The 15,267-nt window shown below is 26.1% G+C and overlaps 1 protein-coding gene across 1 annotated transcript; it reads right to left on the bottom strand.

The window, feature by feature from the left end:
• Window positions 1-2,169: 2,169 nt before the first annotated feature.
• On the bottom strand, window positions 2,170-15,238 carry LOC132925375 (cullin-3-like). Its single transcript, XM_060989778.1, has 10 exons — window positions 15,164-15,238; window positions 14,871-15,077; window positions 14,629-14,817; window positions 14,335-14,529; window positions 14,016-14,192; window positions 3,680-3,850; window positions 3,466-3,606; window positions 3,257-3,381; window positions 2,692-2,926; window positions 2,170-2,621 (listed from the first exon to the last, which is right to left on the bottom strand). The coding sequence occupies exons 1-10, from the start codon at window positions 15,236-15,238 to the stop codon at window positions 2,466-2,468; spliced, it is 1,671 nt and encodes a 556-aa protein (XP_060845761.1). The 3' UTR covers window positions 2,170-2,465.
• Window positions 15,239-15,267: the final 29 nt, after the last annotated feature.

Below are 15,267 nucleotides of genomic sequence, written 5' to 3'. Positions count from 1 at the left end.
TAAAAAATGATATAGTATTTTTACTTATTAAAATACACTCGTTAACAAAAACATAATCCTTATACTTGTGTATGATAGGTTTAGTTAATACAAACTTATCCTTGTACAATGTACATCTCATCAATCTTGACGCAAAATGGCAAATTGCTAAAGCTATTGCCATAAGCTTTCTGTGTGAAATCAAATTGTATTGTTTAGCATTCAAAGCAATTGACGATATTTTGCATAATAATTTTGGGTATGTTACTGGCTAAGTGGCCAATATACCTACTGTCCTACTGAATTTATTACATTAAGATCAAAATGCTGTAGATGAGTACCTTAAATATTAAAAAAAATATATTACCTAGGTAATTAAAGTTTAGGCGTATGATAAGAATATTCACTATAAATTAAATTTCAATAAATTATATTTACTAATATACATATATACTTGTAAATAAAAACATACTTGTGTATTGCATATGATAAACTTCTACAATTATACGATTGGTTTTCACAAAAAATAATAATAAACAAAGTTTATTAGCTTATAGATCTACCTATTGTGTTGTTTGTCTACTACTCTACTGTGTGAAGTGGACAACTGACATCAAGCAGCAAAAATCTGCCTTGTTGTAGTGTACCTGTAAACCTACTGTATAACTAAAATATTTATAATGGGTTAGCCATTTACTATTTAGGTACTTACATTAGTGGTAGGCTATCACTGATAATTCAACCAGAAATAATCAGAAGTCAGAGAATCACTTGCACGCTATGTAACTTTGTTTATATACTTACCTATCACCTATGTAAGATATGTATTTCAAACTAAAACCATAGGAAGAAAGCCAAGGTCACTATATATGTTTAAAATTATTTACACTAAAATACTCTTTTTGGATGTTCTTAGGAAAACTTTTTTTGTCCAATTGGTAAGTTTGTAGTAAATTTGAATAATATACTTATACATTTAAACTAACAAATTAGTAATACACTCATAGTCATAATACAATATTAAATTTTAAAATATTATAAAATATAACATAGATACAAATTTCTAATTTGGTAGCTCCATATCGCACATTATTCTTAAAAAAAGTCTTTCATCATTTCATTTTAAAAACTATGTACTAATAAATTAAACGTTTTATTTAGTTACGTTACAATTGTTATTGTTATACATAATATAAAATGTACATTCATAGGCGCCAGGTTTTCAAAAATCTATTGGGTGCTCATACCAATATCAAGTAATCGTGAGGGGCTTTTCTCCTCTCACTACCTATACCTATAAATATTTTCAATGGGTGCTCAAGCACCCGAGCACCCATGTACTTGGAGTCTATGTGTACATTGGTTTCTTATAATTGTATATCTCAGTGTGACTTTATTACAAATGTTCATAAGCTGTTAGCGTACTCAGAATGGCAGAAAATTAGATTTCTCATAAGATTTTTTCTATAATCCCAAATAATAGGTAATTTTTATATTTTAGTGTTCTTTATATACTTTAATTTACTTGAGTAGCAAATAATATGTATTTTACATTTTGTGATACTTGATAAATAATTTTTGATTTGGTATCTTTTTTCATATATTTACTTCATCTACAACTTTAGTACTTTACTATAATAAATCATTGGAAGTAATTTTAGTTTTAGAATGTTGGTACTATAATATAATTACTGGTATGTGGACATACATATTAGAATAAAAAATAAAAATAGAACAATTATGATATATATTATATTTATTATTTCACAAAATGCAAATATATTGTGATGAGGACGTTAAACGAGAGTAAAGAATTTCATTGTAATTCTTTTGTTACTTTTTTAAATATTAATAAAATTAAAATAAATACCTATACAATTACCTAAAATAACACTTTGTACAACAGTAACGATAATAATTAAATATATTCTATTAAGAAGTAAATTTACATGATTAAAATATAGTAATATATAATTTCATTTTTAATAAAATAGTTACATAAAACAAACAAACAAAATTAAAACAACACATATATATATTATTTAAATACTTTAAAAATTAAAAACATCTTATTTTATTAGTATATTTAGAGAAAATAAATATTACTAAGTGATGTTTTTTAACCTAACTTAGTGAATATAAATATACTTACATTTATTTATTTTATGAGATACAGGCTCATGCCCAAAACTTAAATCGTACAATAATTTGTCTTAAGTAAACAAATAAAAAAGAGAAAAAAATATAATAATGATGTATACATAATATAATATAAAACATTAAATAATTTAAACAAATTAAATGAAGGGTTTTCATTAACAAGTTGCATGATGCAGCTTAATAACAGGTTATTTTTTAATAATTAGTGGAGAGGTATAAGAAATGAGGTATATGCCGAGTGCTCCTGAAAGATACGTTAAAGTTTACAAGGGAACTTTTACCTAACTTATTAAATTAAACTGAATCCTTTGAATGTTAATAAGGAATTATTTAATTCTAAAGAATTCGTTAATAGAAAATCTATCATTTGATTTAATTTCTCGGCAATTGGGAAATTTCAAAAGTAAATGGTGAAATTGCACCAATCCATGCAATGCGTTTAGTAAACTCTTTTTTGGAATCATTGTTTCCTTCAGAATTCTCTGTGAAATAATAAATTACAAACATAATTTTAACAATACTTTTCATAAAAAATAAAAATTAATAAATTACTTCGTATGTTAAAAAATCATATGTATTGAACATATCAAGCACACACATCTGGTAAGTTGTCACCATAACTCTGTACTTTCGTTCAACGCAGCACTGATTATTGGTCGTTGAATATTCACCATCACATGAACGTTTATTTGATTTGGGCACATCATAGAAAATTGCGTCCAATTCAACTGTACCGAACTGAGGTAATAACTTTAAAGTCTTTCTGCCTTCTCTTTTTGAGTAGAATCTGTGGAATGATAATGGTTGATTGTTACAGTACATTACCAGTACATTATATAAATAACATCTATATTTATAGGCATTTAAAAAATTAATTATAGATGGAAACCACTGATGACACAAAAAGTATAGTTTATACAAAATAATATTATTTTCTATATAATAATTTATCATCTATTATTAAAAATTATCTACTACTAATTATTATTGTACATTCTAGATTCTAAGATTTTAAAAATGACCAAAAACTAATTTTTAAAATTACTCTCCAGCCACATTTTTTTTTTTATTAGATATAAATGTATTCTAATATACAATTTAATATAAACTTGTTTACGTTTTGAAATCATTAAAAGCACTCAAAGCAATTGATGGTACTCTGCACATTGATTTTGGATATGTTACTGGCCAATAAATTGAATTTATTACTTCTACATTAAGATCAAAAGGCTGTAGAGTACCCTAAATATTAAATAAAGTATATTAGTTAAAATTTAGGCATATAATATGAATATTATTTGTAAATGAAATTACAATTTTACTTACTAAAATACACTTGTTAACAAAAACATACTCCTTATACTTGTATATGATAGGTTTAGATAATTCAAACTTATCCTTGGACATCCCCTCAATCCTTGATGTAAATAACGAATTGCTATATCCGTAGCCATTCACATATGCTCTCTGCGTGAAATCAAATTGTATTATTATTAAAATTTTTTATAATCTAAGTTATCTTGTTTAAAATTTAAGTTACTTTAAGTTTCATGATAACTCTATTTTCTACATTCATATTGACATTCCTATAACTTAGTAACCTCTCGGCGAGATGAATTCGATAGAACTTTTCAAAATTGCTTTTATCTTGAAGATGTCTAATTAGAAACACAACTTTGTTCATTTCAACTTTGGTAAAATTTCTGATATACTGAAATAGTTTTTAAAATAAAAACTAATGAATATCTAGTACCCATAGAGTATTGTAATAATATTATAATATATACAAAATATAAAATTTAACAAATAAATATTAAATATACCTACATAAACAATAAACTCAAAAAATAAACATCATTCACTAATATAAAATTAAGGAGCCTCGCTACTGTCGTCAAAAGACGTTAAGTTTTGACAAAATTAAAGTTAGTTTAAGATGTTCGATTTTGATTTTGAAAAAAATTCTGAACTCGGCAGAAAATTATCTATAGATTGTACGGAATAACAGAATACTTTTGTAACAATTCAATTTTGTATTCTAATGAAGTGGTAATAAAAACCTAAGAAAATATGAATTTTTTTAAAACATAATATTAATATTAAAACCGGAAAGTTTCGTACAATCTAAGGACATTTTTCTGCTGAATTTAAATATTTTTTCAGAATTAAGATCGGACAATGTTAACTAACTTTAATTTTGTCAAATCAGTGGCGGCTATCCTAGTGTTGAGGTGTAGCGATTGCTACACCTTTAATTAGAGGTAGGTGGGGTGGATTGTCTATGTCTGTGTATGATGGGATGTTATATGGATGAATATTGTTGTGGGTGGGTGGTTATTTCTTATGTTTCGCTACACCTATATTTTTAAGGATAGCCGCCACTGTGTCAAATCAATAAGTTGTCGTAAAATTCGTATAGTGAATTTTTATTGTTATTGAGTTATTGACATGTGCATGGCGCGTACTCCAGTCGGTACCCGCATCGCATTTCACTTATATTAATTATCATTTACAGCTAACACATAGATCTCGGGCGGCTAAGACGAGATTATGAATTGCCTAAATTATGTCACTTAAATAATAACCGTAGCGAGGCCCCTTATATTGTATTTTTATAAATTCCAATTGTACAAAATATAAATAATCATTATAATAAGCTGTATATTTTTAAATGACAATTTCTTCAGTTCATTTTTTTGAATTCTGAAAGCTAGTTGTAGTGATCCGTAATTTGTATATTTTTATTTTCAATTTTAGCTTTTAATAATTGTGAAACTGTGCATATTATTGTTCTATTATATTTTTATATCACATTCTTTGATAATATTATTCAATACTGTCAACATAGTTTTAGATGTCAACATGAATAAGTGAACAGCAATATGATAATTGTTTTTTCAATTATTAAACAGTTATAGTGAATTCCGTTTAATGTGATCACTGGTAGAATCAACCATTTATTGGAATCAAAATTGAAAATCCCAAACCAGTTCTTATATTACTAATTACTAATGTTAAATTAACCTTTTATTAGAATCACCAAGTACCGGATAATTGAATCGTTTTTAAGAAAATTCTTATCGTTTTAATGGTATTTCAAACCTTCACTAAAAAGAAATAAGAATTGTTTTGAAAAATTTAAAAGGAGCTATTTAAAAATATTTCGAAAACGATAGTTTTTAGTTGTTCTAAAAGTTATAGGTACAGTGTTCCGTGTGTACAATATACATTATTATTTATTTATTTTTAAATAATTAAAAATCATGTATATATTTATTTTATGTTATTAACTGAATATGGATTTTAATTTCAGGCTAATATGAAAATGAAACTAGTAGATTTTCAAGTACAATCAAAAATAGATAGTTTCTTTACTTTATTTTAATCTAATTTTAAACATACAAATTTTTTTATGGAATCAACCAGTTAATAAAATCAAAATGAACTGAACCAATGTCATCACATTAAGCGGAACTCACTGTAGTTATTTTTTATGCTTTTACATTAGGGAGTACGCAAATATGTTTTGTTTAAATACAGGCATAAAATTTATTAGAATTTATTCATAATTTGATTTTACTTGATAAGTTTCCTGGAGTGGCTTACTACATCAGTGACTTATCGGGACAGTAAACATTGCCTCAGAAAATAAATATAACTTCCCATATTTATTAAAGTAACTATTTATTTTCTACGACAATTAAACAAACATTGAAGTGGTTTGCAATACCATGTGGACTTTGTTGTTAAATTTTGCAGAGTCAATTTTTTCGAGCTTGGCTCACAACAAATTCTCATTATTCTTATAAAATTCAAATTTTTATTGTCTAACTTTATTTTTTGTTTGAGGCAGTAAAAATGATGTTAGTGCAACAGAATTGAAAATCATCATAGGAGTATTAGATCTAATGGTAGAAGGGGTGAATAACAGAATAGATTATTTAATATCATTAGAAGAAGAAATAAAAAAATATTTGATCTTCAGTCAAGACACTATTTGTTTATAACTAATACTCATTATTTGAAAGGATTGTTTTTTAATAAATTTAGACATGTTTTTTATTTTTTTACCCTTGCATACTTTATCGAGTAAACTATTATTACTTGTAGCATTTGCATTTTCTTTCACAGTACTCCAGGACATAGCTAATATAAAACAAAATTCGATTCATACATCACAGAGTTCAAATATACAATTTTTTTTTTGCTTTTTCTTAAGATATTCGTAAATAAATGCTTTTTTGGTACTTTTGTGTCAGTTTCTTATGTTTTTATTTAGTTTTTGTTAATTATACGCATATTCGACATTTTTAGAACATTTACGTACATATTTATTATAAATTAATAAAACAGTTTTTAATTTACTTTTTTCATTATTTATTTAATTGCATTTAGTTGTTCTTAGAATTCATTTGTTTGAACATATAAAAATGTGTTTAATAAATTATTTTATGATATTAAAAATGTTTTTCAGCTAAACTTTTATATTGTCAAGTTTTTTTTGGTTGCATTTTGCTGGTTAAAATGCATTTTTTTGTAGCATTATTGGCAATTTTTTAATGTGTTTATTGTAGGTTTTTAGTACATAATTTTCCTAGCCCTAATTATTACAAATCACTCTGGATTTTTAAATTGCAACCTAGGTATATTAAATATCTTATGAATTAATAAAAATTTTTTTATATATATATTCACATTAAAATTTTAATTTTTCCTTAATCAAGTAGCGAGATCGGTTAGGTGGTTTTGGAAGAGGTGTTAGTGCTGTAATAGTGTAGCAATTCAACACTTTTTATGTTCTATGGTAAAAGATATTACACTTTTCTAATCAATACAGGATAACCAGTAACTTTTAAAATTTGCGCCTAAATATATTGTATAATAATTATAGTAGTTACTTACAAGTAATTCATTTTAAATTTTCAATATGAATATAAAATAATATTATATTATTTATTGGAAGTATTGAAAAATTATTTATTAAATTAACAAAGGATCATGCAACCCAAAATTCATTTTTTTTTTTTTTACTGCGTATTATTATTTTTATGAATTTGTATAAACAAAAATTATCAGCGGCAATTCGTTCAAAGGTTACAGCGTTTTAAAAATGACGCGTAACGTCATAAGATCTAACTCTATACGGCGGCTGTGTACGTTATTTTCAGGGAAAAATAAGACGCATTATCTGTTAGTAATTATCAAACGGCTGTTATTATTATTAGTGAAAATAATTGTATTTACATCTAACACGGACTAATTCTAGAAGTAAATGTTCATGAAGACATTAAAATATATTCTTTCATAATAGCCTGTTCAGTTGTATCGCCATTAATCAATAGTCGTATGGTTACTACGTCTACTAAACAGGAAATAAAGATTTTCAACCTAAATAAGTTACGATCGGTAGTCGGTACATATTAAAGCTTGACTGTTATTTGTTAACAACTTGTAGTTATTATAATTTATAGTATAGACATTCAATTTAACTGTATACACTATACGTAATATATAATAATATTATAGTTGTAGTACAATATAATATTAACTATTATATTTTGATAAAGAATAAAAAAGAATACTTTTAAAATACGAAGGAATATAAAATATTAGTAATTTTAGATAATAATGTAATAACTATAATACCGAAAATTCAATAGTTTGAGATAAAATAGTTTATTCTAAACCTTCGATCGGTAAACGCAATAGAATAGTAATTCCATTATGTGAAATTCATAAAATTAAACAGACGTATTCAAAAGAAAATTGTTTTTATATAGGATTTCGGCCCAATGATAAACTTCCTACCTAATTATTTACAGTGTGTAAAAATGTGTTTTTTAAATTTATATTTTAATTATATATTATTACTATACTAATCTTTTTTAGAACAAATATCATAATAATAAGTTAAAACGGTTAATAAAAGGACGTCGCACCCGCATGTGTTGTCTCCGTCTTACACACGTACGTCATAATAAATGTTCGTTCACCAGTTTCAATAGTGTGCTTTTTAATTTTTATATTAGAGTGAATTTACCTATTATTGAACTTTTAGGTAAGAACATTATCTGTGTTCTCTCATTGGGTTTTTAAGATATTATAATTTTTAAGTGAATTTTGAGCATTTTCAAATATTTATATTTTTCATACTCGTAACTCACTTAAAAATTAAAATATCGTAAAAAATCAACGAGAGAACACAGATATTGTTCTTATTAAAAAGTTGGATAATAGGTAAATTCACTCTAATATCAAAACTAAAGCACACTATTGAAATTGGTGAACAAAAATTTACTATATCGTACGTGTGTAAGACGGTGACAACACATGCGGGTGCGACACCTCTTAAGGGGCCTCGCTACTACCGTCGATTTGAGCTCAAAAGACATAATGTTTTAATTAAAGTTAGTTTAAGATGTCCGATTTTGATTCTGAAAAAAATTCTGAACTCTGCAGAAAATTGTCTATAGATCGTACGGAATACTTTGTAAAAATTAAATCTTATATTCTAATGAACTAGTAATAAAAACTTGAAACTATGAATTTTTTCAAATCATAATCTTAAATTTAAAATTAAAATTAACGGCTGTAGCGAGTAATAAAATACATTGTTATTTGTTGTAAATGTATAAGTATTATTATTTGTATTAAATTAATAATATATTATATCGTAATGATAATAATACTAGTTTAGAAATATATAAGAAATTTTTAAATGCTTAAGCTTAACGTTGTTTAAACAAACAATATAATAATTCAACAATCAATCAACTGAGAACGCACTAGATTCTCGTTAGCAAGCGTGTTCATGTACGCCGCCGCCGATGAGTAGGATCTTATGAAGTCTCGCGTATTTTTATAAACGCTGTAACTCGGAAAGTATTCAACGTAGACAAAAATATTATAGGTACTATTTTTTAACATTTTCTAAATACAAATCGATTTTGAATATTTTATGATCCTTTAACATTAATTTAGAATGTATATCTGTGGTTATAATGTCACCTCCTCCAGATAACAGACTATATTTTTCTCGTGTATAAGTCTAAAAATCACACAATTTAGCCAAATCACAGTGTCTTAAGCCCTTTTCACAAGATGATAGTCATAGAGTATAGACCATAGTATTACATATATCTAAAAATACTGACTAGTTAATATTGCCTATAACCATATGTAGTATTAGTTCTAAATTGTAATCGCACCATAATGTATACTATAAAATGTACTAGGAAGTATGTTCTAACAGAAAAAAAATACAAAAAATACAAATTATAAGAAAATATCTATATTTTGTATACTATAGTCTGTAGTTAAAAGTTACATTTTCTTTTTATAGAATTAAATTATTTATGTTACAAAATACATTTTTATACAGGGTCTTCCAAATAGTATGTAACAGAAGATGATTATCGTATGAAAAATTTAGGAAAATATTACCCATGTGAAAACAGTTTTGAATCATTGAAGTAGTCTAGATGAATTTATATTAATTAACTAAGACTGTTAATATAACATTACATTTTTCATTGCAATTTTGTACTGATATTATAATATTTGATAATACATTTTTTAGAATTTTGACTGAAAGTTCCAAGAATATTTATTTGGCATATCTGTCTTTATATAATATCTACATTTGATATCGATTACTTTACTTTAATTTAATTTCTCGCTTTATTATATAACAGTGGTCGGCAACCTTTTTGGACTCCCGGGACACATTCATAAATTAATAAGAGTTTGCGGGCCAGACAAAAATAAAAATGTTATATTCCAAATAATTTATCAAAAAAAAAAAAAAAATTAAAGCGGGCCGTATACAATAGACGCGTGGGCCGCCGGTTGCCGATCACTGTTATATAATATAAAATTTAAAACTTTTTTAAACGTTGAAGTTATATTATAAGGTTATTCATACATACGTCGATCTACATATTGTATAAATGTAACCCAACAGTTTATTTAATAAATTTGCACTAGTGGACTTTATTTTTAGACTGGATTTATTTGTACTAATTTGTTAGTAAGTTAGTTAATTAGAAGGAGGACAATAAACTCAAATGTCTAATGCAGTAGTTCTCAACCTTTTTATGCTCACGGTACATTTTTTATAACAATACATTTTGACGGAGCACTAAGAAAATTAAGTACTGGAAAATTTCTATTTTTAACACCTAATAATACTATACGCGTGGGGCATGGACCAATTGCGCCTAAAACAAAATTTTTATACTAGGGTCAATATACCAATTGCGCTGCATATATTTTAGGGTCAGTGTACCAATTGCGCTGCATATATTTTAGGGTCAGTGTACCAGTTGCGCCTCTTATATTTTACGGTCAATATACCAATTTCGCTTGTATTCAATTTATATTATTCTAATTGCCATGCTCAAATTATTATTATTGTTAAAACATGCAAAATACAAATATCATGATTACCATCAACTCAAAATCTTATTACTTTATGTCTTATGTTTTAATATATTTTATAACAGTGTATTATTATATATATATGTTACGCCGAATTTATGAAATCGCCGATTTCATGAAATCAGCAACGTTGTCGGTGAATACGTGAAATCGGTAACTCAAAGTGCATAATACTAAAATCAGCAAGACCTTTCTTAAAAAAATTATAAAACATAATTTTATTTAAATAAATGTATAAAACGCTGGAAATATGATAAAATCAAATTGTAATAATAAATATTATATGTACTATATATAATATATGTATTATATTATATTATATGTGTTCAAGATATAATATGATTATCATTTATCACGATATTTCGAGACCAAGTTCGACGACCTTTGTACGGAATAAGATCGGCAAGTTCAACCGTATCATCATAGGTAATAAAGATTACGGCGTAATGCGGTGGTAATGCGATTAGCACGTGTGCAATTATTGTTTATTTATAATTAATAGACACTGTAGATAGAAGAACACATTATTGATGATACCCAATATAAATATAAATCATATTGATAGGTACCCAATACTTATGTCTTGTTAGTCGTTTAGTATTAGTTTGAGTTGTTTGACGTTACAATATGGATCGTTTTACAAAAGCTTTTAGTGAAAAAGGTAAACCGTTATTAGTTCTTAATGAGTTTAAGTTTCGAAAATGTACTATCTCAAAAAATGGAATAAAATGGAAATGTACAATTAAATCGTGTACTTCGAATTTTTTATGTGATGTAAGTGAAACGATGCTTTTAAAATCTAATTTTGATCATAACCACGAAGCAAGTTCAAATATTAATAGACAAATTGTTGCTAATTCATTAAAAAGAAAAGCAACAGACCAAGTTACAACACGACCACTAAAATTAATTCGGAATGAAGTGCAATCAAGTGCGTTAGATTTAACATTAAACGATGTGCATTCTATACGACGAAGCGTTTATCGTACTCGTAGAAAAACACTACCACCTTTACCGAAAAATGTAACCGAAGTGCATACAGCTTTAAATAATTTGAATACGAATACATACAAGGGTGAAAATTTATTGCTTATAAACGACAGTATGTTGAATATAATATGTTTTTCTACAAAATCAAATTTACAATTTTTATGTAGTTGTGACAAAATATTTGTCGATGGAACATTTGAATTTTGTTCTAAATATTTTTACCAAGTTTTTACGATACATGGTTTGAAAAATGAGCACTATATTCCACTTATATTTTCTTTACTGCCAAATAAACTATCAAGTACATACGAATATTTATTTCGAGTTTTAATTAGTAAATGTGCAACATTCAACCTTGATTTTAATTCAAAAACAGTCGTTGCCGATTTCGAACAAAGTATACATTTTGCAGTTAAACAAGTCTGGCCATCAATACTACTAGTAGGGTGTCGATTTCATTTATCACAAGCTTGGTGGAGGAATATTCAAAGTTGTGGACTACAAACAGAGTATAAAAACCCTAATTCTGAAGTAGGAAAATGGCTACATTTAATTTTTGGTTTATCACTTTTTCCATACGAAGAAGTGGAAGATGTGTTTGTAGAAGAAATAATGACGATTCAACCAATTAATTCAAATCTAACCAAATTCACTAATTATCTTATTGAAAACTATATATCATCTAATTCTACATTTCCTCCGAAACTGTGGGCGTCCAATCCAATAAGTTGTGAACGTACAACTAATGCGTATGAAGCTTATCACGCTTCATTTTCTACAAACTTTTATTCTCCCCATCCAAATATTTTTATCTTTTTAAAAGTTATTATTGAAACGCAGACTAGCACGTATATTGCAATAAATAGTATAGAACAAGAAAAATATATTTCAAATAGAGCATATTTAAAAAAAAAAATTAATAATTAATTCTTATATCGATAAATACAAATCTGGCGAAATTAATAGAAACGAATTTTTAAAAATTGTGTGTTATCATTATTGTAAAAATGTTTAAATGTGAATTATAATTTTATTATGTACCTATCTATTAATTTAATTTTGAATAATTGACAATCAACTTGTGACCAGTTAATGTATCCACCTATTAATTTATTTGTAGGTATTATATATATTTTTTAAATCAGCATATTATTATTATTATACCTTGTGGTGACCAAATTAATTATTTTAATTTTCATTAACTAAACTGTATAAAGCCTATATGTTTCACCGACTTGGAAGACTTTTACTTTTAACTCGCAAAAAAATCGGTTATTAAGTTTTCCTTAGGTAATGTAAAATGTATTGAGCGCAACTGGTCTATCGACCCTAACATTTTTAGAGCGCAATTGGTATATCGACCGTAAAATGTTTCGAGCGCAATTGGTAAACTCCCAACGCGTGTACCATGGCCGCGACTCGCGGCACACCAACAGCTAGTTCGCGGCACACTTATGTGCCGCGGAACACCGGTTGAGAAACACTGGTCTAATGTATTATAAAACGAACCAAATGTATTAGCATTAGGGAGAATACGTTGTAGACCTTAAGTCATGCAGTTTTAATAATATAAAAGGTATGTATACATTATATACATTATATTATATTACATTATATTATTATATCATTTTTTAATACAACAACTATAACTATCCAAACACTTTAACTAAACGTAACAAACATAACATGCTTAACTATTAATTAAATCAGATTGGTTTCAGCCTATAGTTTAAGAACATTTGCAATATACAATAATATAACAAAGATATTTTTCAACTATATTTTATATATTATCATGATCATACATTGAACAATTTTGAAAATATATTTATTCTATTCACAGTATTTTATAATATATGTTCAAAAGAATTACTGGTTTAAGATAAAAATGTAAAGCTTGTTAAAAGTAAAAAATAAAAAGTAGTTTTAAGTCCTATACTATATGTATTAAAACAGTATTACATGTACTCTGTAGCGCGCTCATACAGATGGTACAAATCAGATCTTAATTTCATCAGCATTGATCAGTAATCTTTCTTTAGTATTTATGCTTTAAATTTTGGTGACTTAATAATTTAATAAATATAGCTAAATATATGATTCAATTAAACAATTATACAAATTTTAAACCACTGATATGAGTAACAAGCCCTACAATTAAATTGTCATGTATATGTGTATTATACAAATATAGGACCTGTGGTATGAATATCTGTAAGTTAAATAATGTCAAGCTTGTATGCAGTGGAAACCACACAGGAATTCTAACAGACAGCTGCCAAGGCCTAGCAGGTTTCTAATATTCCTAGTCTCGCTCGTTTAACCAAATTTTATATTAAAAGCGGTTGTGGTCCACATTGTCACAAATTAAATTGATTATAAATTCTCATAAGTGTTATTAAATATAATATATTAAATTATAAGCATATATTAAAAATTATATTTACCATAGGCCTTTCTCTTCTTAGTTTAAAATCAATAAATATAGATAAAAATTTAGGTATAAGTGAATTAAATTTTAAGAAAAAACCAAATTCACTACCAACAATTTCATCAAATAATCTATCATTGTTGAATAGATTTATCATTAAATTATCAAATTTATCTTTCAAATCCAATAAGCTCTGAAATCATAAAATGTTATACTAATTTTAAATATAGTTAATTAATTATAATATCCATTTAAAAATATATTAGTTTTAATAAATACATTTACTGTTAGACAATATTAATGTATTAAGTTAGTATCTGAAAAAATTATATTACCTGAATACAATTAATAGCATCAGAATTCCCTTTTTTTTCCAATACAACTGTTGTCCCTATTTCACGAAAGTATGGACACATACATTCAAACATCACTTTTACACCATCATTCACAGAACACAAAAAATAGTATATCCATTTCAAATCCTCATCTTGGTTGTTCTTCAACATATATACAACACCACAATTTTTCATCTGAATAAAATGATAGGTATATATCAAAATGTAGAATTTGAATTTTACATGTACAATTGTTGAAATATTTATGTATTATTAAAATAATATAATATTCACCTCTAAAATAGTCTTCATATTTTTTATAACGAGTTCTGTTTTAATAATATCATAAATTTCAGTAACAATTGTTGTATCTAAATGAAATTGTATTCTGTCCATTTCTTCTGTTATTTTGGCATCAGCATTTTTAAAATAACTACATGTGCAGTATTGAAATAAATAGTCCTCACTTAATGACTGTAAATAATATAATGTTAAGGTTGAAATTAATAATTTTATTGATGTTATTTTATTCTTACTTGGAAAAACTTAGTTGTTAATCTCAAAAACAATGATTTTGCATAACCATTAAAAAAACTGTCCATTTTTAACACAGCACACATTTTTGAAAAATCTTCAAGTAAAAAACGATCAGAACTTAATAATATACTATCCCTTATAGTAACTCGTTTCATTTCTGACAAACTTTGTATCATGCGGTTTTGTACCTCAACATCCTGAAAAATCTAAATAACAAAGAAAACGTCACTATAATATTTGATAAATAAATATTATTCAATTTAAAAGATTAGGTTCTTTAAATATTACTCACCATACAACGAAACAAGATTAGTCCAAGCTTGTCAAAATGCTCTAGTTTGTTATGTCCTGAGTGAATACTCTCCATATAATCCATAACATTATTTATTGTGGTTA

Source organism: Rhopalosiphum padi, chromosome 3 (genome assembly GCF_020882245.1).
Source record: "Rhopalosiphum padi isolate XX-2018 chromosome 3, ASM2088224v1, whole genome shotgun sequence".
NCBI classification, from domain to species: domain Eukaryota; kingdom Metazoa; phylum Arthropoda; class Insecta; order Hemiptera; family Aphididae; genus Rhopalosiphum; species Rhopalosiphum padi.
This window is presented reverse-complemented; position numbering and strand designations above follow the sequence as displayed.

Coding starts and splice junctions, on each gene's coding strand:
- LOC132925375 (XM_060989778.1), bottom strand. CDS start 15,238: ATGGAGAGTATTCACTCAGGACATAACAAACTAGAGCATTTTGACAAG. Junction 14,193..14,334: donor ATGCTATTAATTGTATTCAG/GTAATATAATTT, acceptor TTATGATTTCAG/AGCTTATTGGATTTGAAAGA. Junction 2,622..2,691: donor ATGATTTTTTAACATACGAA/GTAATTTATTAA, acceptor ATTATTTCACAG/AGAATTCTGAAGGAAACAAT.